The 26,372-nt window shown below is 42.8% G+C and overlaps 1 protein-coding gene and 1 long non-coding RNA gene across 3 annotated transcripts in view; one reads left to right on the top strand and one right to left on the bottom strand.

Moving 5' to 3' along the window:
* Positions 1–26,372, bottom strand: part of appa (amyloid beta (A4) precursor protein a) — a 32,248-nt gene that overhangs the window by 4,474 nt on the left and 1,402 nt on the right. Inside the window, exons 2-15 of one of the 2 annotated variants that reach the window (XM_038718646.1) lie at positions 12,662–12,829; positions 10,754–10,877; positions 10,500–10,612; positions 10,170–10,360; positions 9,485–9,807; positions 8,711–8,878; positions 5,203–5,336; positions 4,260–4,334; positions 4,003–4,161; positions 3,191–3,319; positions 2,975–3,074; positions 1,785–1,997; positions 1,572–1,625; positions 260–351 (exon numbers count right to left, since the gene is read on the bottom strand). In XM_038718646.1, coding sequence (XP_038574574.1) covers positions 260–351; positions 1,572–1,625; positions 1,785–1,997; positions 2,975–3,074; positions 3,191–3,319; positions 4,003–4,161; positions 4,260–4,334; positions 5,203–5,336; positions 8,711–8,878; positions 9,485–9,807; positions 10,170–10,360; positions 10,500–10,612; positions 10,754–10,877; positions 12,662–12,829 — 2,043 coding nt within the window. The remainder of the gene's footprint in view (positions 1–259; positions 352–1,571; positions 1,626–1,784; positions 1,998–2,974; positions 3,075–3,190; positions 3,320–4,002; positions 4,162–4,259; positions 4,335–5,202; positions 5,337–8,710; positions 8,879–9,484; positions 9,808–10,169; positions 10,361–10,499; positions 10,613–10,753; positions 10,878–12,661; positions 12,830–26,372) is intronic. The other variant, XM_038718655.1, reaches the window with a different exon arrangement.
* On the top strand, positions 22,759–24,592 carry LOC119902467. Its single transcript, XR_005444331.1, has 2 exons — positions 22,759–23,150; positions 23,652–24,592. It is a non-coding gene; the product is annotated as an uncharacterized LOC119902467 (long non-coding RNA).

Genomic DNA, 26,372 nt, shown 5'->3' with positions numbered 1-26,372 from the left:
GCAGTCTCCATGGACACCTGTCTCCATGGTGACAACCTTGTGAGTTTACCACGAGGACAAAGTGGAGACATGGACCCGACTGTGTGTGCGTAGGCGGAGAAGAGAGGGCAGAGTGCAGGCTTGCATGTGTCAGCAAATGCATCTTAGAGTGTGTGTGCATGTTTGTGTCTCTATGTATATTAACTGCATTTTTAATAAATCTGAATATCTGTGTTGCATGTGTCAGAGTGAGATGCTTTGTGTGTGTGGGTTGGTTTACCAGTTTCTGGTGGTGAACTTCATATTCAGTGCTCTGCCTGTCCTCCGTCTCCATTCGCAGCGCAGGAATAGCTTCCATCTTCATTCCAGTCACTGGCGAGGGAAGCAGAAGTACTATCTATTATGGATGGTGACACTCAGCCGCTTTCTCTCTCTCACACACACACACACACACACACACACACACGCTGAGATCAAACTAACTCGCTCAAGCAGGACGGACAGCGGAGTGTCGGGATGTAACAGGAGTATGAATTGAATATAGCACGTCCATGGCACTGCATACAGTACAGTATGCAAAGCCCCCTGCAGCTGCATCACAAATCTCAACAACCACAGCTGGCGCCTTAATGGAGTTCAAGCGGAGTTTGACCTTGCTGTGTGCAAATAACAGCATCGAGAAGGAGAGGTAGAGGAAAAATGCAACCCTGACTTTGCTTCAAATCTCTACTTCAAAACAATCGTGTGATGTATTTTAAGAGGGGACCTTACTTAGCCTGGAAGATACTTTAACAAAGCCAATCAGTGTTGAAGTAGACATGCTACTTTTGCCATGACATACAACATAGTAGTTTACAACAGATGCATTTCCTTACAATGAAAGCACTGATATGAAACTACATATTTTGGTACGCATGTCTAATAGGACACATTTTATTTAAGGTTTATAAGTTAACAATGGCTTTATTAAGGGTTATGGAATAAATAATTTGCTAATGCTCCATTATTAAGAGCAACTTTTGGGCTGCCAAACTCCTTTTGCTGGTAAGTCCTCAATGAATGCTAATAAGTCACAAGTAAAAGGGAAATTAATAGTCACACCTGTTCCAATTAATAAATGCTAATTCATTTCTCACTTTAAGTAAGTCATCATGTTTTTTTTTTTACAACCCAGTAACTCAAAAGTTCTTATGTATGGCTTATAACTGATCTATAAAGCAGTGAATTGATTTATTAATAAAGCGCGTAGGTGCGACTTATAATTTCATTATAAAGAGACTTATTAAAAAAGCAGTACATGTACATTTACCAACATCAGGATCATAGAGTTGAGTCTTACTGTACTTTTATACTTTAATCAGCTGATTGCAACTATTACTATCAAATGGCTCATATTTGGCCACCAAAGCGAAACAATAGGCCCTACTAGTATTATTGCCACCAGAGCATAAGTAAGTGCACAGTTTTGCCAACCTGGTGGGTAAGGTTTGGCAAAGCTAACAGCATATTATCTGCAGGCCTTAAACCCTACGCATCTGATTTTCTATATACATATAAATACTTTAGAAAGCTTTCTCAACAACCACACCAACCTGGCCGTGTGGGAATTCCTCTGTCAAGATTGGGGCGAGAGTCCACTGGCTCAACTAGAGAGAGAAAGCAATTTCATTTTCATATAACTTTGTAGCAAAGTCAAGAGTGGACTACATATTGCTTTATATCATTTACGGGTGTCATTTCTATCAATTTTGAAGCAACCAAAATGTAGGGAAATGTAACCAACAACCCAGCGCTTCAGTAAGTACCCTGGTTCTCAGTGTTGGGCTGGTTGAAGCTCTCGGGGTGGATGAAGCCGACTCCCCCGAGGCCCAGTGTGTCTTCCTGGGGCAACAGGTCAGTCTGGCCGTCTCCCAGTTCCTGGTCGGGCATCAGGGCGTCGTTGCCGTAGCTCATCCTCACGTCCGTCTGCAGGTTGGCCAGCTGCTGGGCCATATCTGCCTGCTCTCGCTGAAGAAGCTCTGGATGCACACAATGAGAAGACAGGAGGGAGAGAGGTCAGAGGAGACGAGAGGATGGGAGGACAGATGAGTAACAGAAGTGGAAAGAGGAAAGCAAGGACTTTCATGTTATTCATCCTATTTTTTTTAAATCAGACTTTTTGTATCTTATTGTTTTCAGTTGCTTTCAACATAAAATCCTCTCTATGATGAAAATACTGCTGATGATAAAAGAAAGAATAATATTTATATTTCTGCTTGAAATCCATGAAATGTTCAGCTCAGTCTTTAAAAAAAGACCTGGTGCCTAGCAATGACTAAACAGTGCTTTTTCTTGTATGTATGTATGTTTGTTCCCCTGTGTGTGTGTGTGTGTATGTTTGTTCCCCTGTGTGTGTGTGTGTGTGTGTGTGTGTGTGTGTGTGTGTGTGTGTGTGTGTGTGTGTGTGTGTGTGTGTGTGTGTGTGTGTGTGTGTGTGTTGCCGGGCAGCACAGACTGTGACAGTCTCCGAGACAGAGACACAGATGGCAGTGTGACGCATGCAACTCCAATAAACCCAAAACCCACAGAAACCTTGCAGTGGGGGGGGTTGTTATGTTATCTTCCCAGCAAACAGATTCATTTGACTCTGAACAGAAGAATTAGGCCAAATGGCTCCTTTTTTGGGGGGCTAGAATTTATAGCATTCAATCTCTCTGTTACATGAAGCACAATCAGGACAGTGTGTCTTCCCCGATATCTCTCTCATGCCAGGGACAGCAAAGACATCTACAACTTAGGTTTACAAGATGTGGTTCATGTCATTGTGACATTTTTTTCCCTGTCTCTCTCCCTGTTAACTGCTCTCTCAGAGAAAAAACGATTTCCATCTTTCTCAGCTGCACTTCTATAGTTATTTTATGGTTGCCTGGATACTGTCAAGGCTTATACAACACTGAAACAACACTGTTTCCATGTAACAATTATGAAGTCTTAAGAGTCGAAATGCCAAACTCACCAACTTGGTCCTGGATGTCGTCTGCCACACCGGGCACTTTGTAGAGAAGTCCCAGGGACTGGTTCATACGCTCCTCAATGACACGCAGGTGGGTCAGTACCTTTTACATATAACGACAGATAGCTTCTTTATTTAGTAAAAGCAGCTATATAACTTTACAAGTAAAATTTTAGTAAGTAGTAGTGGGCAAAAATTTAATTGTATGTATGATGCTACCTGAGGTCTGATCTGCGCAGCCTTCTTGGGGTCCACCATGCGGACGTGTTCAAAGTGTTTGAGGGTGTGCTGCCTGTCTTTCTGCTCAGCGCGCACGTACTTCTTCAGCAGGCTGAAGACATGGCGAGGCTACAAAAGACAACAAGAACAAGACTGATGGTTTAGAGCAGAGGGAGTCGCAGGGTGATATATTCATATACAGCCCAGATCAGAAAACTAACCTCAGCATGGGCAATCAAAATCAAACGGAAGCTAAAACATGACGTTGATCCAAACCTTGAAATCAGTCAGTGACATTGTTTTTTTCCCCTCCAGTTTTCTTCAGAAGATGAAGTTAATTTCACAAATGTATTATTTTTCAAACCTCAGACATTAATTAAACGCTTTTATGTGTGAGTCAATTTTTTTCCTAGATTGCAATCCAGTATATGTTTCTGATTTTACACAGCATATCGGTATACTGTATAAAGGGCTCCATTTGTTATATGCATTTATAGTGACAAAGAAGCAAAGCTTACAAAAAAAACTAACAAAAAAAGAACACCAACAGGAGAACAGAAGTTATTTATGTTTTTCAGCAGGTCAGATTGATGAAAATATCTCACTTCAAATAAAATCAGAAGAAGAAATATATTGATGAATAGTCGAGAATCTTAAAAGCAACAACGAGAAGGTGGGAAATGGCAGGATAACAGTAAGCTTTTAAAGAAAATGACATTTAAAACACTACTGTAAATCACAGGGCAAATGACTTTTGATCATTAAACTCTGACAACCATCTGCATCGAGCTCTAACTGTGTATACTGCGTACCCTGGGTGGGTCCTGCTGCAGCGCTGTCAGGTAGCTCTCCAGAGCCAGGCGGCGGCGGTCGTTGAGCAGCGCCTCCACCCGGGCCATGTGGGTCTCCACCAGCTGCTGCCGCTCGCTAGCCGCCTCCTGCTCCAGCGCCTCAACCTTCTCCTGGAAACGCTGCATGCACACACAAATCGCAACGTACAGATTAATGAAACGACAGCCAGAAACATCTGGTGGTTTTGCGAATTATGTCCAGTATGTGCATGTCATACCTGGATGACAGCCTTCTTGTCAGCACGTGGCAGGTTCTTAGCTTCCCTCTCAGCCTCCTCCCACTCTCTCATCACCTGAGTGCAAGAAAAAAGGAGGAAAAACATTACATTATGCTTGTCAAGCTAAATCTTCTTTCCACGTGTTGTATCTATCATAGGATGATTTTACATGGAAGTGAAATGTTGCTCTTTGTGGCATTTATCTGATCCTTTCACAGCTGTCTAAATGGAAGAAACTTTTACAAAGCTATGAAAAGATAACAAATCCGGGCTGCAGAGGGCAAATATCAGATCCTTGCGCTGTGTGTGAATAATCCTTTCAGATTGAGAATGTTGATATGAAGGGGTTTCTGCTTTCTAAATCAGAGGGGGGAAAGATGATTGTACATCCTACTTCAGTTTCATCCTCTCTAATTCAACCCAGGCCTTTACCAAAGACATGACCTAACAGTATCTGTAAGGGTGAAGTCAGCTGTGTGAAATCAGTGTGATGCTGCGCCTGTAGCTACCCACGTGAAACAAACAGTGCTATTCAGAGTGGTGCACAAACTCTGGCAAAAAGGAAAGAACTCTTTTAGAGCCATACGTGACAGTTAGTGTTCTTGTCTGGAGCTTTGAAAACTGTGACATTGCTGTCACAGCACACAATGTCTGGCTCTCTTCCGGAGAGCGAGCCGGGTTGATTAAAGTGGAATTGGCTCGGTCGGCTCACCCAGGAGGGATTAACAAACGAACCTATTCGATTTCCTTGACACACCTTTCCTCCATCCATTTTCTATTTATAGAAATATCTTTGTCCTCTCTCTGCTCAGCTACTGCTCATCCACATGTACGCAGTGACAGCTGATCAGCTTTCAGTCTGCTGAATTTAAAAAAAACCATCAACAGTTGAGACATAATCTCCTCCCTTCTCATTTATTCCCTCTTCCCTCTCCGTCATTACCTGGGACATCCTCTCGCGGTGCTTGGACTCCAAGCTCTCTTTGGCCTTCTGGAAGTGGCCGTGTTCGTTTTCATCAGCGGGCGTCTCCAGGTAGTGGTCCACAGCGTCGGGGGAGCTGGGTGTGGCTGTGGGTACTGCATTAAAATGGAGGGAGAAAAAAAAAAATAATAATAAAAGGAGGAGGTAAGGACGTGAAAAGGCTTTTCGTAAAGCATCTTTTTAATGCACACTTTTATTTGGTTGATCTAGGACCAGCTGTGTTGCCTCAGTACACACAAACACAAAACAGAGTCCAAAATGGGTTAATAGGGTTAGTGTGAGATAAGGAGAGAAAGAGAACAAGACAGCAGCTGTAGCTGGAAGCCAGCACCCTCCAAAAGCAAACAAGTGAATGCCTCAGATGACCTGTAGTCCTTTGTATAAGAGACAAAACCCTTCTCTCATTTATAGAACTTCACTCAGACCTTGATACAGCTCCCAAGCCACAACACTGGCACTGGAATTTATCCTGTGGGTTCAAAAGCAGTGACTGAACTGAGGTTACCAGCATCAAAATATAAATGGACCACATATTCCGTGAAATTCGGATTTAATCAGTGGGAAGTTGATTATCTTCCACACGTGTGCTATCAAACGTGGTCGCAGCCTGCGTGAAGGTCGCACATCATGTGAAATGGGTTATGTCTGGTGAGAGCGCATGACTGCACAAAAACAACGGAGATGTTATATGCTTTGGCCTAAGCCTAAGTGTTTTGTTAGCCTCTGTTCCTCTAAATCATTTAAAGGATCGGTTCAGATGCATAACAACATTTTTTCCCCCTCACATATCTCTGGTGTTATCATCCAGATAGTTTTGGTTTTATTTACCCAGGTTTAGACCTCTCAGATTTCTGCCTCCAAACCAACGCAATAGAGGTGCATATAGCTTGTGGTTCTCATTGCAGCATTGAAAAATTTACTAAAATATCTAACAAGGTCCAGAATTAGTTTAGTTCATTTACATATAACATATGTACCTTGTTACTTGGGACTACTTCTGAAAATGAAAATTGATCAGGTCTGTATGTTACCCAGAGTAACAAGGACATTTCTTCAGGAAAGACATAACTAGGTAAATAAATCTGCATGGTTAGATAACACAAGAGGTAAATGACAATGTTGTTTTTCTTGTAATTGTTTGAACCAGCACCTAAACTAATATACACTGTACTTAAAGTGGTAATTCCTTGTTTAGATTTTTATATTCCATATTTCTTTATATCATTGCTGTTAAGCATTCTCCACTGTAGCGTTTCTAGACTGAACATTTTTCAAAAATCAATTTTCAACCTGGTGCACTACATTACATTTGCACTATTTTTTATTATGCCCCAGAGTGCATGCAAAAATTCCAATAATGGAACAAAAATGCTCTTCTCTTCAGCTAAAAGTCCCATAATGCAATGCTTTGCTTTCGATAAATTGAAATCGCTATGATATGAAACACCACACCTCTCAGTTACGGTAGTAGTAGATGGTAGTATAATCATAATTATTCTAGTGTAGTGTAAACTATTGAGTGCAGGTAACAGTTAAAGACTGAACATGCTGCAGAACTTCCCCATGTACAATATTTTTGAACAGAGAAAGCTTTCATTAGCTGGACAAACACTGAATCAATATTTTGTTGGACCAAACCCTCAAAGTGGACAGAGACTAACATTTGCTGTGTGAAAGTTACTTAGATTATTTCTATAATTATCGTGTGCTTTGTATTTACAAAAAATATGCCATTTGACAAAATACCAGTTGCACCGAGACTGACTATTAATTGAGCACACAAGCAAGAACAGAGTGTATGAGTGTGCGTGGCTGTTGGTTTGTTTGTGTGTGTGTGTGTGTGTGTGGGGACTGCAGCACTTTCTCACCTCGTGTTCAGCAGAGCAGAAATCCCATATCTAAACACACATGCACTTACACTCACACACCTAAGCACACACACAAACACACATAGGATAAAATTAGATCAAAATATAGGGAGATGGAGATAGCATGACTCCATTTTGCTGCAAGGCGGATCATACACTTCGTGACTGAGACGCACACACAGAAACACTCAAACGCACACATATCGAGCAAGGTCAGTGAACCTTACACAACACTGAAATCAGCCTCTGAGACAAACACTTAAACCGCCTTCCGCTCCCCACCTATGAAAGACACAACCCCCCCCGCCCACGTGCACACATGGGCGCACACACACACACAGTTTCCTGGCAATGAAAAAAAATGCCAGGGGAAAAACAGGTTGGTAATCAAGGACGGAATTACTATTAGAAATCCAATCCGTTCACTTTGTGACTGAATGATCACTTCTAACTCAACAGGAAGTGGCAAGAAATTTTCTAAGTAAAAATTTGAATGGCCAAACATTAACAAGGTGGGAAAAATGTCAATGTATGTATGACTGTAAGTTCTTTCGATGCCAAAAAAAGTGTTGAAAAAAGGTGTGAAAATCATCACGCCATCGTCCTCATTGTTGCCAATCTAATCAATCACCACAATGTGATGTAGCAGGCAGGTGCGCTCAGAGTGTGTAATGATGTATTGGTGAGTTTTTTCCTAGGAAATGTTTCACATTTTCAAAATTGCCGCAGGGGCAATTTGACAACCGATTTAAGCGTATGTAATGAATTAACCAGGACTTATTTCCACATCTACGAGGATGGGATAACGTAAGCAAGCCTGCAACGCATCAGGGATGTAAGGAATAATGTGCAGTGAGGTGAGGATTACTGAAAAATAATTCCTGCCTGGATGATTTTACAGCTCATATTCATGTTAAAGTAATATACACGATGACACCCATAAAATGACTGTAATCATAGAAATGATTGTAGTTATACATGCCATTCGGCCTCTAAAGAGAATTGTACATGAAAATAAACCCTCTGTATCTAACCGTTGTTATTGGAGCATTCTGGCGGTCTCTTCCCTGAGGATTCAGAAAAGCCATGTGGTAATACAGGGTTTGGTTTTATCCTCATGGCTTCAGCATAACAACTGCTAAAACACCTCTCCAGCTCTTCAAAACAAAACTAGGTCCAGTGTGGCTCAAAGCAAAATGTAAATGCTTCACAACACATCTTGTACCCATCTCACACCTACAAGCTGAAAGGAAGTAAAAGGTACAGACGATCAGGTTGGTGCCTTCCACAATCCAGGAGGGATTGGTAAAAGGTAATGTCTGTTTATAGCACCACTATTTATCTGACAGGACGCACACATAGACTGTGAGGAGAAAAAAAGTTAGAAAAGGTTAGCCAAGAATAGAGCTGACAGGTAGGGAACATCTAGAAAATGAGCACACCAAGCAGGAAACCTTTGAGCAGCTGTTAATATCTGGCAGCCGGTGGGCAGCTTGGATAGACAGCGAGGAAAAGTGAGAGTTAGAGACACACCGGAGATGGACTGGCATTCAGACCAGCGAGCTTGCTGGTTGAGGTTAGCTGCTGCCGGCAGGACTTACTGACGCTGCTGCAGACAGACAGGCAGTACTCCTCTGACTCAAAGTTATTTCTGTTGCCTCCGCAGCCGCCGTAGATAAACTGAGCACAACGGCCTTCCTGTTGGTCAAAGTACCAGCGGGGCAGCATGGCCCGGCATGGACCGGTCTCTGCATTGGCCCAGCACACATCTTGGAGGACACACACACACACACAAACACACTTGTCATCATTCACAATAGCTCACCATACACCATGCAAGTGTGCCATCTTATTGTCAAGATCTCAAGAGTGTTCACCTATAAAATGTGGCACTTAAAGGAGACATAAAAATAAAATACTTGATGTTACATAGCAGGGCATGTGGAGAAAGCCAGTTTTCAACGTTATTAATACCAATTTAACATTAAAACGAAGAAACAAAGCTGCAACAACCAATTCTGGCTCTAATGGAACGTAGCTAATGAAAGCTCTGAAATGATAAACGAGCACTATAAGAAAAACGACAGCAGGAAATTAATTGGTGAGGAACATGAAGTTCAATTGTGTTCAGCAAAGCGTAAAAAAAAAAAATGGAGAAAACACGTTTTGTATGCTGTACTACTAAACTTGTACCACATTAATCTAAATATGAAGAAACCTGTCATCTTATTACTGTATTTAAGATGTTAACATTTCTTTAAGAGCCTTAAATTTCAAACGTTTCCAAGGCTTTTCAAGGACCTCCAGACACCCTGGTAACAGAAGATGAGAACCAAAATTAGACACACACCCACATCATCTGAAATGTTCCTTACCCTTGACAACCTCTTCCACAGACTCGGTGGTGGTGGTGGTGGTTGTCGTCATGGCAACGTTGGTGGTGGGCTCGTCGGCGTCATTGCCGTCGTCCAGCGTTTCGACAATGTCGTCGTCTCCCTCCTCCTCCTCCTCCTCCTCGTCCTCCTCCTCCTCCTCCGCCACCTCTTCGTCCTCCTCTCCGTCCCCGTCCTGGTCGTTGTCCAGTACGTCCTCCTCCTCTTCCTCCTCCTCGGCCACCTCCTCCTCTTCCTCCTCCTCCTCTACCACAGATGGCCTGGTTTCCTCTTGCTGCTCCGCTGGCTCTGGCTCCCGCACCATGCTGGGGGAGGGAGAGGGAGGGGGGGAGGGAAAGGGATGAAAAAATGAAGGCAAGGGAGGGACGGAGTAAAGAGACATATGGAGAGAACAAGAGCAAGTGGGGGAAAGAAAAGGTGATGGAGGAAGAGGGATGAGAAAATGAAGACAAGGAGGATAAATGGGAGGGAGAGAAGGAAAGAGGTTTTAAATTATAACCAACTTGCAGTTTGCTTTCAAGGAAAGAAATTTTATCCTCCTGGCAATCTTGAAAATGAAAGTGGCAGTATCTATGATCATCTGTACCCTGAGTGATTACTCTGCTGCTGCCTTACCCTCATTTATCGGTCTGTCTCTGTGTGTGTGTGTGTGTGTGTGTGTGTATACCTGTTGTCAGAGTAGTCAGTCTCCGCTCCACCCCACCAGACATCGGAATCATCAGCATCCTGCTCGGTGCTGTCGGCGTCACGCTCAGCCTCCGCGGGACAGCACACAAACTCCACTCCTCGGAAGCGGTCGATGCCGCACGGCAACAGCATCCCGTAGTCGTGGAGATTCATGGTGCGGTCTCCGCAGGACTAAGGACGCGCAACATGAGGAAAAACAAACACAGGGACAAAGTATAGATCAGTAGCTGTACCTGCTGCACTTTTCATTACAGTAGTGTAGGTTTGTCTGAGAGTTTGACTGTGTGTGTGTGCACGTCTGTGTACTCACCTCCTTGGCAACAGTGTGCCAGTGCAGGTGGCTCTCACACTGGTCCATGCGCTCCTGGTGCAGGAACTTGCACTTGTCAGGGACGAGCAGGGCGTCACTCACAAACTCTCCCACTGCAGCGAAAAAACAATATCCATATTTATAATTCACGCACAGCGGGCCAAGCCTTCTGACTGACTGAAGACTCTTGTAGTAACCAGACCAAAAAAGTGAGCACTGAAAACTGAGTCAGTAGAAACATGTATGGGACTCACCCAGGCAGCGGTAGGGCACCACAATGTGACTGCGACACTGCCTGCGCCCCTTCTTGCACCAGTTCTGGATGCTGACTGGCTGGTTAGCCTCCACCACATTGGTAATCTGGAGTTCTGGGTACACCTACACACACACACACACACACACACACACACACACAGTTTTATATATTATAACAGGGTCATAACACAACACAGCTGAAAGAGAGTAGAGCAGGTGCTCCTCTTCACATTAACATTTTGTTTCATTAACACTAGTATCTTCTATCCATCACTTGTATTTCTAGTCAAACCATTTTCTTTCAGGCACAGCATCAAAGTTACTATTTTTCAATATATTTTCATCTGTACATTACTGCAGTGCTCCCTGCGGCTGTTTTCCTGCTTGGCTGCTGTGTTTACCACGATGTTCCTCTCAGCCATGCATGATATCTGCCTCTCCACGATATTCTGGGTCGACATGTCATCCCTCTCCAAACACCTATCCCCTCTTTCTTATTCGTGACCCCTCCTCTGCTGTTTTCTCTTCTCTTCATGCCTCTCCAAATGAAGAGGAAAAAGATTATTCCACAACCTTCTTCTTTGTCCCTTTTCTTTCTCCCGTTCAGCTCTGGGTAGGAAATTTCTCCATATCTCTGTTTTGGTTTTGATACTTAAAGTTCTATCCCGCTGTTAAATGTTTAAACCCGGGACCTGATTGTTTGTTATCACTGGATTTGGTATCAGTGGCAGCAATGGAGAGATGTACTTATCTTCCTTTGAGTCTTGTCGTACAGCCTTTTCAGAGAAATCGCATTATGCATCGCCTGCTCTTATCAGACAAACCCCCTTTTAGCAGTGATAGTCACTGCTGGAATATTCCCCAAAGAAATGTGGTCTTGCGGTTGGAGCAGACTGTAGTGACTGGGAAAAAAAAAAATCAGTTTCAGACAAACAACAGAGGGGCTCACTGTGTCGCATTTCTGCCTTTGGTTCGGTTAGCGTCTCACTGCTTTATCAAAAGCCATCCACAGCTTTTAAAGTAAAGTCACATGGACTTAAGCTGCTTGTTTACTGAGCAGAGGTTTGGCATCATGTCACGCTGCCAAATTAGGGATTTTGGTGACTAAAAACAAATCTGCTTGCAGACTCTGTAACTCACTCACTCTCTCAAACCAGCAAGAATAAACACCTTGTTCTGCCCTCTAATATCCACCATACTTTGAACCGACTACACCCAAACACAGACTGTACAGAGGACAGAAAATCTCTGCATGCATTTCTTTGTGGTGCAACCTAGGTTTTGAAAATTGCTCTCACTTGCCCAAACATACAAACTTGCTTGTTGTGAACTCCCCTAAAAGAAGCTGCACTGCTACCTGCTCCATCATTGTAATTTGCTCGGAGAGTCAGCTTAATGGCTGAAATGTAAATAACCCGACCTAAAAAATCCAACTCAAAATGTCACAACTAGAAATATTTATCATACGGGTTTATTGCTCACTCAAAACAAAATAAACACTGGGTAATTAGAGTTTAAGCATTCCATATATCATAGCATAATGAAAATGTTGATTACAAATAGTTTGGGAGGGAAATGACCTCTCCAATCTCTGCTGCTACCAAAAAGATGTCTCCTTCACACCGTTGTTATTTTCTCACTCTATCCTGACATTCTATCTCTTTACCCCCACCTTGATTTGTTTTTTTTAAACACCCCTTCAGGCTGACTTTTTACAACAATACGTCCAATAAAGATTCATGTCAGCTTTAAAGGGGGGGATTAATGTGATCATGTAATAGCAGCCTTAATTGATTCTACAGGGAAATAAATTGTTGTACATATAAAAATAGAAGGTGAACAGATTCTTGGGTTTTCCTCCCAAGTCAGAACCCCCCACCACACACACACACACACACACTCTTTACCTCCTGGCAGTACTGCAGGATGCCCTCCTTGGTGCCGATGCAGCTCTTGGTGCCTGAGGGGTCTGCCTCCCACTTGCCGCTCTGCACGTTGATGTGCATGTTGAGTTTTCCGCAAAACATGGCCACCTGGGGCTCTGCCAACAGACCCATTGAAACATCTGTAGGCACCTAAGGGGTGGGGAGAGATGGACGAGAGAGAGACAGAGAGGGGGGTGAGAGACTTAATGAGATATACGGCTCATGTTAAACTCCTTTAGCACTTGCGCTGAAAAATGCAAGACGGATGCAATTAAATTTTATTACTTAGATAGCAGGGGGGGACTGGGAGAGGAGAGGAGAGGAGATTAGCGTTGTTTGATGAAAAGTAAGATGAAGTGAGCTGGTTTAAGATGAGAGACGCAGGGAAAAGATGAGGGGGGAGAAGATGAAGGATGGGCAATGAGGAGAAGAAGAGGAACGCCAAAGATGAAGTGTTAGCAGGAGGAGGATAGGAACAAATGTTCACATTATGGGTGTGATTTCAGTGCTCCTAAGCATGGCAGTGCTAGCGTGCATGCTCAATATCTGTTCATTTTAGTCCATTGGGTGTTGTCAGATTTACAAAAAGATCTTGCTGAGAAATGGTGAAAAACCTGAGAAGAATAGGTGCAAAAAAAGTGATGGACACACAAAAAAATCAATAGCTTTAGAGGAATAATTGCCTCAAACAACAAGCCTGAAGCAATCCAGTTCACCCTCTGTTGTCTGTGATGTTCATGCACAAGCACACCCACCCACTCAGCTGCCCCGTGTGTGTTACCCTTTATAGGAAAAGTGTATATCTGCGTCCATGTGGGCATTTTTTCCGAGTTTTTCCAGGACACTGTAGTGTTTATATAACCCTCTGTTGATTCATTTCTGGTTCATTTCTCTCGGTTAGTGCAGCACATATTGAGCACAAGAGCAGGTTGGCTGGAGGCAAAGGGAGTGTGTGTGAGCAAACGTGTGTGTGTCAGCCTTTGGCATGAATGTATTAATTTTTGTGTTAATGTGCCTCTGTGTGTGTGTGTGTGTGTGTGTGTGTGTGTGTGTGTGTGTGTGTATGCCATTGCTGTCTGCCTGCATAAGGAGGTTTTGTGCTGAAGTTCCCTTAGGAGAGGAGGTGCAAACCACTGAATGTCTGCATTGTACTGGCAAATGAGCTTGAACAAAATGGGAGGGAATAAAGGGGTGGGGGGGTGGGGGGTAAAAGAGAAGGAGACAGAGGGAGGGAGGAGAGGGACTGTTGCCATTGTGTGCTTCCTAATCTTGTTAATGGTTCTGAAGGCCCTGGCAGGCAAACAAATGTTGTTTTGTGAGATGGATAGCATATTTTTTTTCCTCCAGACTCAATTCTCTCCAAGCAGCCAGGGGCATGAAGTCCTCTTCGAATATGAGAATAACTGGTGGGGCCCATCAATTTGGATACATGCTAAGCTGAGAACTCCCATTTTTGTATTGATTTAGCAGGCATCTATCTGGTGTTTCACTGGAAAGATGAATGATTAACCACTTTCATTATATTCCATCTTTACACTGTATTTCCACATCTGGCAGAAGAAGAATAGAGGGCTCTCCGGAGCTGTTCGTTCCTTTTCTATTTTCCCCTGAGCAAAGAGAAGCCCAACAAAGTGGAGCAAAAAGCTTGCCAGGTACAGAAACATGAGGTGAATGCAATAAAAAAAAAACAAAAAAAACAAAACACCTGTACAAGGTAATGCTACCCAGTGCTATTGCGCACCAGAGAGAAGACTTGTGAAGATTTTAATGATTTTAACGGAGACAGAGAGAGAGACAGAGACAGAGAGAGAGACAGAGACAAAGAGAGAATTATTAATTTCTGTCCTTTGAGATGAGATGAAAGTGACATTGTGAAATTAAAAAAAAGACATCTGGAAATAAAAGCTCCTGGAATTAATGAAAAATTACCAGCATTGATAGATCACCCCTTTGTTGGAGGGACTGGTTGGAAAAAGGAATAGTTACACTGGGGGATTTCTATCTTCATGGTATACTGAAATCCTTTGAGGATGTGGTACATCAATTTGGACTTCCCAGGTCTCTCTTGGATTAAGAGACACACCAAATGTCCTATGGTCCTGTGACAAGGTCCAGGAATTTTGGACCGGAATACATGATAACTTGTGTCTGATTCCGGGGACCCAGGTTCCATTCATCCCAAGAGTATTTATTTTACGAGACGAGTCAGCTCTAATGGGAATAAATAAACACATCAGAACCTGGGTCCAGACTAGTTCTATGATAGCCAGACAGATTATTCTAAGAGGGTGGAGGACTGCAGAGGTACCTTCAATCCAAGAGTGAGCTTGTGAGATGGCAGCATTTGAAAAAATTTAAACATTTTGCAAGATTGAATGTCTACACTAGAAAATAGGAAAAATACTTAAGCTTTCTGGAAGGTTCCTAAGACGCCATGTGCTGTGGAGAGTCGTATATTATGATATCACATGTAAATAATGTGGGGTTTTTTGTGGGACAATGTGTCCCTATGTAGACAACCGAGGCCTTTTGCGTATGTGGTGAATATAAAAAAAAAGATTTGTTCATCATAAAAAAGAAAAATGACCAATAAACCCAACAATAATAAGCAGCAGGATGAAATATTACATAATATTGAGCCGAGTTTTCAAATGGATTGGATTATTTTACAATATCATGGTTACATTACATTTTGTGTAACATAACCAAAATTATTTTAATACAATGTTGAAAATATGCAAGCTGGTCATTTTGATCAACGTATGTGTCAGTTAGTGTTTCCTACTTACTGCAGCTTTTAGGAATGTCACCGCAAAATAACTCCAAATTGTGTGATTGTAGTTTGGAGCCATTGGGCCACGCAGATAATTTTAACGGTCACATTATTACCGCTTCTTTACGAATGAACTATCTAAATAAAGTGTAGCCTAGGTGTTCTCTGAGGTTCAACCATTTACTGCAGTCAGGAGGTAATAAGAGAGCATACACAGATCAGGTAACACTTCTCTGGGTCAAATAGGCACCTACAAAGTTCATTTCCCTTACAGGACGACATGGTGAGCTGCAAGCTGTAGTAGCACGGAAATTAGTTAATCCTGCACACACACACACACACACACACAGTAGATAAACCCCCCCCCCCCGCCGTCCTCAGCTCACAGGGCAACTTAACGCGGGTGTTCATCAGTCTTGACACCGAGCCTTACTGCAGCCACACAGGCTTATTTAGGGGTTTGACGCTCAATTCCCACACTAGAAAAGATGCTCATCTACAGTAAAAACCCATGGCAAAACTGAGAGCAGAAAGTTTTCAAATGATCTTTAAAAAGTAATTTTTTGCATGTGCGCTATCTTTTAATTAACTCGCTTTCTGGATGCCCAGTTTCATTTTGACCTTATCTGCCTACCCTCTGGCCTCTCCCCTGTAGTTTCCTGAAAGCGATAAACCAGCTTCCTCCCTGCTTGAGGCATAGGTAGGCAAATCTGTGCCAACCGCTCGCGCACATTCAAATTCTTTGTGTCTTCCTCTTTTGGCTGGCAAATCAAATCCTCGCCAATCGCTCTCTCTTCTCCTCCCTGCCTCTCAGCCTCTCCACTGCTATCTCTCTACCGCTCTGTCTTCTGCTGGAGGAGGAGGAGTTGGGCGGGAGGCAGGGGGGTCAAGCCTTCGCTGCAAGCTTATAAATCAGAGTCCCCAGGATGATGGCTCAGGCGAAAGTGAGGAGAAAGAACAATAACCACAATGGCGAGAGACGGGGAGAGATTGGAGAACAGATGAATTGGACAATAAGCCTTCGGGCTCGAGCAGAAGGTCAAGCGCTCTGTAAAACAGAAAGGATGCGGGGACGGAGGGCCAGGGACAGGGAGGGAGGCTGAAGGAAATCAGGGAAGCCTTAACAGAGAAAAGATGGGTCATTCTGGTGTCATGAAGAGGTAGTTCAGGGAAAAAGAATGACCGCCTCTTTTGTCAGTTAGAGGATGCCGGTTACATCAAAATTATGAAAGATCCTCTTGGCAAACAGTAACGCCGCTGATTAAACTGTGTACAGAAATAATCACTGCATTTCCCTTCTACATCTTCAAAACGACTGGAGAAATAAGAGATTAGATACAATCCTCAAAGAAACAGAAAAGATAAGAACACTAAATGGGTTTTTTTGTTGTTCTTTTCTGGCAATGCTGGGAAGCTAGAATCTAACCTAAGCAAGCAGCAACTGGATGGAAAAGAAAGGCGGACAGACAAATGGTTAGCCACGTCAGCAGCAGAGTGTTAGACATTATAGAAGGAGACACTAGGCTTCTTTATCTTATCTCAGCTCTGCTTCACTGTTCTGCCAGTCTGCCAGCCGGTCATCCCGCAGGGAGGGGAGGGAGCAGTAATCTGGGCACTGAGGATTAGGACGGCAGCCTGGTCAGGAGAAATATCCCCTTTTGGTCCCAATCAGGCATGATAGCCATCACTGTTAACGACAGGGAATAAGGCAGGGGAAAGGAGGCTGACGCCGTGAGATTGACCCCGAGAAGACAGTTCAAATTAAAGCCAGCAGAAACCCCAGTCGCATATTGCTTGCCGAGCTAATTTTCCCCCCCAACAGAAATTACAAGTGATGCAACTAAAGCAGCGATCCATCAAAAATGCTTTCCAGCTTCTTGCTGCTTCCATCAATCACCGTAACTGATGAACTGACCTCTACAGTTTGACAAAAATGGGAGTTGCAGCTGAGGAAGCTAGCAAAGTCATAACAAATTCCACACTGAAGAGAACTGCAGCAGGGTTAGAATATGTGACTGCGTTTTTATTTGCAGAAAAACAGGCAGGGATGTGTCCAAAATCCAGTCAGTCACGGAAGGAAAATACAGACTTAAGCTACGGAGCCTGCTGACCCATATGGGACCACAAAATGAGGTTGCACATAGCCCATGTCCAAGTTGTTAAAGCTGGGCACCCAATGTTGGTTTATAAATTATACAAAGCGTTCAACATCACCATAATAATCTGAGGATGAAATGGAATTAGTTTTACCCTGAGGGAGGCACACAAAAGAAAGAAACACACCTAAAAAAACCTAAAAAAAAAACCATACAAACAAACAAACCAACAATCTAATAATGTAATGCAATAACATACAAGTTTGTAGTAGTGAAGCGATTAAAACGAGATTATTGGCTGCTGCAATTTGACAGAGTGGTTTGCTGCCTCGAGGAGGGTTATGAGGATGACAAGCTCGATGCAGCAGTTCATGTGAACCGTCCACACGTGCGTGCGACGTGTGTGCGATTTTGTTCCGCCTAAATTTCAAATCACAGTTCCCATCTCGGACAGGTAACCTATTTCCACAGGTGGAAAACCATGACCCAGATAACATCCAGGCAAACCTCAGACTCATGCAACGTGATCTTTGCTTCATCGTGTGTCTTGCCTGTCTTATGTTGTGCCTTAAAAGGATCATTCCAGTTTATTAGAAGGTCTTGTTTTGCTCAGGTGCACTCGCAAGAGTTAAGATTAGAGCAGCAAACAATTTTGTAGTTCCAGCTTCTGAGCTGTTGCTCTAAAGAGTAATTTTTGGATTTTGGACAAGCTTGCCTCTCCATTCACCATTTTGACTTGGAGGGAAACACGCACTGCAAAATAAAGATATTCAGCCACATTTTTAGTTTAAGATAATAACTGTTCTTCCACTTTATGTAAATTGCCTAACCATTCCTATCTCAAAGTCATTGTGAAAAGGGACTTGTGTAAAATGTAACGCTGTGTGTGTAAGGCTGGCGCATTCACAGATGTGATCAGCAGCACTAAAAAGCAGGAAAAGGTTTATTACCCATTACATGTAAATGGGGGGCTGTCAGAAAAAGAAATATTGTATCACACGCTTACAAACTGCAAATAAGTCCATTCGCACGTGGGCGCGCGCACACACGCACACACACACACACACACACACACACACACACAACTATGTAACTCACACAGAGGCTGAGAAACAGTTTCATGTATTCCAGTCCCCAGAAAGCACACACACACAATCTTTGAAGTGTCCCCCTGGGCGCTGGTCCTGCGGTGCTATTAATTGTACAGTCTTATCTGAGTGGCCCAGGCCTGCCAGGGGGAGTTTGGTGAAGGTGGGGTAAGGGGGGAGGGTGTCTCAGATCAGCTCTCATCCCAGGGGGAGACTCCCTGGAGAGCGAGATGTGTCACAGGAGCTCGACACACACACACACACACACACTCTCTGGCACACATCTTTAGCAGGCATCTTTGGCTACGTCGCAACACAACACAAGGCTTTAATGTCCAGGCGAGGTACATGTCGCACCACACCCAAGATAGTGTCAAGTGTTGAGTGTTAGCGATGGTTAACAATGGCTCCGACACACGATCACCATGTAGGAGAGATCCCCTGCAAGTTGCAGTGTAACACAATGCAAATAAGCGCTTTATCGTGTTATCTCTGGCCGCCTTTAAACATTTATGAGTGGGATAATGTGATATGGGATACAATAAACGTATATGGCTTTCCTTTGAGTCATTAATCAAATCAATTGTGGTGGAATCGAGCAGAAACGCGGCTGTCTGTGGGTTGTTTACAAGATGCATCAGTGGGAATTTGATTGCTTAGCTTGGGAGGATATGCGACGGCTGAATTAGATAAGACTGGCGAGGTGACAGAAATGCTCAGCACGCAGCGTAATGCTTGTGCACAAGGTGGTGCACATACAAACACACACACTCTGCAATCCCCTTGGCAAGCGGGCCCTGCTGTTACTTAAAACCTTCAGATCATCTTTGACTGGACTTAAAGTGTGAGTGCAAAACTATCCCATTCTGGTGTGTCACTGATTACAGGGCCGCCAGACCCTCCTTCCCTTCCTCTCACACTTCCTGTCAGCCAAAAAGTTCAATTATAGAGCCAAAATGTAAAAACCAGATAGAGCACTCATCAAAAAAATAAATAAATACCGGGGCAAAACAGAAGCTGTGTCCTGAAAATCTGAAAGAAAACTGGGATTGACCGCCTGGCAACGTTATAGGCGGTGCGTCAAATCAGGTTATGATGAAACCCGAGCACCTCAAGAAACGCAGGCCGCATTGCGTTATGTTCATTCAGGCATTTCTTAAGATCAGTAGATCCAAGTCTGGGAGTCTGAGTCTGAGTCTGGGATGAATATTGATCTACTGACTTACTGGGCTTAAAAGGTTAAAGTGACACAATGAAAGCTTTCCTCCAAGTCAAATGCTGACATGTTGATAAAAACCCTCAACCACACCCATCTGGTAGAGGCCTTTTTCTTTCTCCCCCCCCCCCGCCTTTTACTCAGAGCTCAAAAGTTTGCATTGAGTCTGTGAGGAAAACGCAAGTTTGTTTGAAGCATTATCTTCATTCATATTCATAGCGATTAAGCTTTGTCTCGAGGGGGGTTCTTCGGGAATTAGCATCTCTGACAAATCTGTTTAAAATCTTATTAGAAGTGGGTATGAAAAATAGTTCTGACTTCTGCCCACTTCATTTGTCTAGGGGTGATGGAGGGACTCTTGGTTTCCTTAGGTATGATCACCACAGATACCAAAGCCTGCTCAACCCCGGGGGAACAACCTGCTATAACTTCCCTCCATCACTGCTGTGGCAACCTGAGGCAAACATCTTTATCCGAGTTGCCTGGGAGAGGGAATTTCATCATCAGGTCGGTTTGCTTTCGTAAGGAAGTGAGTGTGTGCGTGTGCGGATGTGTAACCTGCATGTAGCTGGGCGTGCCTGCAGGTGTTTTTGTGTGCTTAAAAATTAACATTAAACACGTGCAATGGCTGGCTCATTCAGTATCTGCATGCTAAACTGGCTGAAATTAAGTTACCAGAATCCTAAAAACCATGTTTAAAGCACATTGTCAATTGAAACATGAAGGATTTCACAGAACAATGACCTTGTACTGTGCACAGATACACGCACATACATCACTCCTGTCAACTGCACAAACGCAGGATGTCCACTTCCATTATAGCAACCAAACAGGAAACAGATCTAGAAATAGCAGGGCACTGTCAAAAATACCAGCCCTCTTTCTGGCGCAAATCTCCATCTCACCTCTCTCTCTCGTTTGTGTGCACGTACACACATAAAAAAAACTTGGCATTTCAAAGTGTTCCAATTTCACACTTGGTCTCCGAGAGGACTAGTCATCTACAATTGATGGTGTGTCGCCCGGTACGAAGGGGTACTAATTTTTATAAACCCTTTGGACTGTGAATCTCAAACATGAAGCACATCAGTAAAATACTGTATGGATGACACAGCGTTTCACAGAAGAAACCAGAGTGAGAAGCTGTTGTGGTGGAAAATGGTAAAAAGAAGGGAGAAAGGGAGGAACGGGTGAGAAGAACAAGAGGAATAAAGCACAGCAACCTAATTATAGTCCAAGTACCAGGCACCTGGGGTAGACTCCAGTGCTATGGCAACCCTGAACACCCAGGACGGTGAGTGGAGAGATGGGAAGAGCGAAGTGAGAGGACGATGGGATGAGATCATTCCAGTAAGTGGAGGCATATAACCTTCGCAAACAAGGACCCTCATGGGTATTTTTGTGTCTCGGCAGAGGTGGTGAAACGGAAGAATTTTATCATTAGGAAGAAACTTTCTCAAAATGATTCCACATCTTTAAAATAATGAGTCAGCAACCTCTGCCGGAATCTAAAAAGTACTGGGGCAAAGCAGTTTCTTAGCGTGCGTCCACTTACTGAACAACTTTGGAAACTAGTAGGAGGAAAAAGAGCACAGAGATTGTGGTTTCAAGAAATGTTCCTAATGATCATTTGGAAGAATTGGTTTGTATAGGTTTGGATGGAAAGATTGTGTTTGTGAATAGTTTATGCAAGGATTATTAAACTGCTGAGATGAAATAAAGAATTGTAAGCCAAAGGCATGTCCTTTCATTTTAAATTCAGCTCACAGACTGAAAACCAACAAAATATTTCCTCCAAAAACATCAAGGGGCATACTTTTAATACTCACACTTGTGTTTGTTGGCTAGCTGAAGTTGTTTTTTCGAAAGCTTTCTGACCTTCTGGTCATCTGGCACGTGTCCGGACCTGGCAGTCTCCAGTAAAAACAATAGAAGTGCATGCTCTTTTCTGAATAACAAATTCAACTAAATTAATTAAATTAATTTATGGAAGAAAAAACTTTTTTTCCTTAATTCAAAGTAGAAGCATGAGCAGGAACATTTCAGATGTATGTCACTTAAATACAATGTCTGTGGGCGCTAATCCCATTCCATATGTTGATATGTTTAAAAAGGTGTGACAGATCGCATAGGATCTGGAATAATTTGAAAATCATGTCCCAATACATCCAAATTTGGGGGGTTATTTTAGCCTTTTTATTCACAGCAGATATGAAATATAGTGGCGGGGTTGGGGTTAGACATGCAACAAAGATTCCCTTGCAAATTCAACCTGGGATGTTGAGACTGTACGGTCTGTGTATCTGCTAAATTACCAGGACTCTCACAGAGATGCATTTTCCTAATCACTTTGTTGCATGCTTTTTTAGAACAGAAGAACCAAATGGGATGTTTGCCATTCTGGTTTCACTGACCGACAGAATTTATGAATCAGCCTTAATGCACTTGACCCTAAATAAATGCCAAAACTAGCAGGCACAAAGGCACGGGCTAGACCACTGCTGGTCTCCTCTCTTTCAGATGTGAGCTGGCGTTTCTTTGGTTCATTACACATATCCATCCTGGGATCAGACAGAGAGAACACAAGCAGCCTGTTGGATCAGCTGCACCATTAAATCAAACGCCCCGTAAGTGCCAGGCGGGCCCGAGACATGATATGCGATGACGAACACACGATATAATATAGTGACTGCAGCACCATCCGGTTCTCACATGGGCGTAAATCTACACATGCACACTTAAATTTATATACAGACTCATCTGTCACACACTGACAGTGTTGCATCCGTGTGACCAAATTCATGATTAAAACTTGATTGTATTGGTTCAATTATCACACCCTAGGTCATATCCCAGAGGAAGGTCTATCCCACACACAAACATATGCAACACACCACAGCCTCGACTGGAACACAGGATGGAAATGTGACTTTAAAAGCACTGCAGAATTGATGGCTTAACAAGGAATGGTAGGAACACGCCTTCAGATGGAGGCTGTGTGTGCGTGTTGCCTCACTGATGAAGTGAAAGCTGGATGTACCCCGTGCTGCTGCTGCTGCGTAATTGCGCAGGTCAGGGCGGCTTGTTTCTCGGCTTATTATTCAGATTCTGTACCAACAGCTGCTTACTCAGCAGCAGTGAAATGAGTGTGTCTTCATGGCGCACTGCTGATATTTACAGATGGAAATAACGGTCCAATGGTGATGAATGGTGCTGCATGGTGGGAGATTCACTCGAACATGAGAAGTGGGAGGGAGAATGTCATGTTCCCTGAAGACTACGGGGCAATAAAGCTAAGGTATGTGTACACGTTTGACCTATTAGAGCCAATTATATGCCAGTCATAAGAAGGAAGAGGTGAGAAAGATGAAGAGGCTTTTCTAAAGGACTGACTTGCAACTCCAAATTAGTGAGTCGTAATATTTTGTACACAAGATGTATTATTCACATTGTTCTGAAGTGGCTTCAAGCTTCAGCTCTAATCAGAAAGCCATGTAAAATCCATCCTCTACTAGTTAATACTGTATAGCACTAGTTCGCGCTTCGTGACATTCGGAGATTCGGGTTCTTGAATAAATCCCCAAACTGGCTAAAAATACAATAGCTGAGCCCTCAAGCCCTGCTCAGTGGCCAGCACTTTAATTGCACTGTGCTGCTTGCAGTAGAGTGTGAAACATCTCCATCCAAACCATCACTGTAAATCACAATGTTCTCTTCAGTAAACAAGCAAAGGAACCCAGTTCCTTGTGCTATCAGTTGCTCGTTGGATCTAATCAGACATTCTGGCTTTCATCCACAGTATCTTTCAGAGGCCGGCTTGCACTGCACAAAGCAGGCCTTTAAGCTTTGCAATGGCCTGTTACCACAGAAATCGCCACCATCAGATTCCTGACATGCTTTGAAAGGGGGGATCCTAACTTCTACTAGGAAAACACATTATGAACACACAAAGAAGACTCAGGACTGTGAGAATGACACAAAAAAGAAGCAAAGGATAATAGGTAAAACCATTTTCAATGTTCCTGAACAGCTGATTTACATCACTACCAGGGCAACTTTGACATTTGAAGGTACATTAGGTGAACAGAGAAGAGAAGCGACGGACGTGCAGCTTCAAAAGACAAGCAAGCACATGAGCGTCATCCACCGTTTCCAGGGAGCATGCCAACAGAAACAACAGTATCAAAAGGCCAGGAATTCTTTTCTACAGGACAGACAGAGGGGGACATTAATTGGGAGCGCTGCAGTATCGTTGTTGTTGACACAACCAAGATGGACAATGTGCACTGTTTGAACAGAGAATTTTTTTTGAGCCAACTCTTTGCACCACTGGTTAAACATGAAGGATTTTAAAAAAGAAAATGAAAGACAAAAAAGAGAAGAAAACAGAGTGTTGGAGACAAACTCCTTTCCTGTCTCATTATGAAGTGGACATCCAGTCCTGTCATATGACAATGTCCACTATTTACTGAAATGATTAATGATAGGCTAAAGGAGAGCATGACAGACTAATATCACCACAGTCCCTGGTATGACTGGTGTATAATTTTGTTTTCATTTCTATGCAGGCAACTACTGATTATTTTCATAATTGACTTTTTTTTTTCTTTAAAAAGGTTAATATTTTGAACAAAATGCCAAAAAAGTCATATAAATACCCATGACGTGTTCAAATTGTGTTCAATTATGTCCAGTATCAAAACCCAAGGATATTCAATAAACAATGAGAAACAACAGTGATGATCACATTTCAGAATCTGCAGTTTTTCATGCTCTTAAATTTACTTAAATGATTCTTTAATTAAAGAAAATGTGGGTCAATCCGCTCAGAGTATCATTACAGCACTACACAAGATATGTCCAGTGCAGCCACTATGGAGTTTGAGGGCAGAAAAAACAAAACAGCAAGGATCAGGTTTTTGGTGTCAGCCTCTCAGAATCAGAGTTCAACAGTCACTAATCAGGAACAATCCAGAGATTGAGGAACTGACGTATAAGACATGTTGCAATTTGAGATTTCTTAAGTGTAGAAGCTGTTTTCTATCTACAAGTATACTGGATTCCCTGGGTTAAGTTTGAACTCTTTTTCTTGGGGTTGTCAAAATGCATTCTGCAAAACATAAATTACAAACTGAAGGAGAAATACAGGCGAGGCAGGCCAAAGTGAGAGCAATAAAAAGTAAAATAAGAAAACTCGAAGAGGGGATATATTAGTGTTGGGTGTATTTCTCCTTCAAAGAACTGAAACTGCAGCATGAGCAGCAGAGAAGGTGCCAAAGAGAAACACTGGTAGTGCCAACAGGCATAATGGCATTAAACTCACTAATAAGGGGAGAGGGCTGGTCCGCCCCAGGCTGAAAGACTGCAGTATGCCCACAAACAGACTGCCTGCGACCATCCAAGAGCCATTTCCCAAGGATTTACAAATACACAAAGGCTGGCATCCAACTCCTACGCTCCAAACCGTGGGCCCTTCAGGAAAAGCAGCTTCCTTGAACTGTGTGTTTAGAAGTAAGTGTGTTGCAGTCATAGAGGCCATAAACACTCCCTAACAAGATCAAATACTTGCAACATCTCATTTTCAAGCCTTATTTAATCTTGCATGTATTATTCCTGAACTTCTTTCTGTCGAATTACATCACTTTTGCCTTTGATGCTTCTATTGTAAATACAGTATGCAAAGGGTAAAGACTGTCTTAGGTAACCTAAGCAATGGATTATGAACAAAGCCACTGCTTGGCTTCACAAGCAACCCAAACTATTCATTCCAAGTACACTGATTACAGACTACGTGCAGGAAACAATGAAGGTCGGCTGCCACATTTCACTAGATTAATCTGAAGAAAAACAAAAAAATTTGAATGCTGACCAGAAATGGCCAATACAGCAACAACAAGAGGCCTAAATTGAGTACTATATCAATGGAGCCTATTACCAGTAACACCTTTATCATGCATACAATACAAGCTATAATTGTTACAACCACAGACAACATTTAACTGCAGCTGCTCCTCAACCACAATGGAAAAAATGTGGCTACTCCTGGTTTTGCAGGAATGTGTCATATCTTGCACAACGCAACAAAAATAGTAGAATTAGTAGCAGTGTTAAAAATAAAATAGATTTTTAAAAATCCAGTTGGGGAACTTCCCAGTGTGTTTCACTTATTTGAGGGAATTTTCCAGAAACAAATGTTGGTAGCCTACCCAGAAAAATGGGGAACTACAAGCATTACTGTTACACTGAATCAAGAAAATTACACTACTTAGAATGATGATATATCATTTTACCAAACCTTTGCGTGCTGAAAATGGCTGGATTTGATTAAATAACTGCGATTTTTCACTTGTGAGTGACATATTAGCTCAAGATCAAGTAAACGACGTGTTAAAAATAGATAGTTTTGCAATGTACATTCACATAAAACGATATTTTTGGAAAAGACGCCTGAAAAATGTTTGAGCAGTGATTACGTGAAAGTAGGTCCACAGCAAATACATTATTTAAGAATACCTTATAT

Source organism: Micropterus salmoides, unplaced genomic scaffold (assembly GCF_014851395.1).
Source record: "Micropterus salmoides isolate LMB-PRFRI ecotype aquatic unplaced genomic scaffold, ASM1485139v1 Ms_hic_scaffold_1, whole genome shotgun sequence".
Classification (NCBI taxonomy): domain Eukaryota; kingdom Metazoa; phylum Chordata; class Actinopteri; order Centrarchiformes; family Centrarchidae; genus Micropterus; species Micropterus salmoides.
Note: the sequence above shows the minus strand (reverse complement) of the source record. Positions and strands in the feature narration are given on the sequence as shown.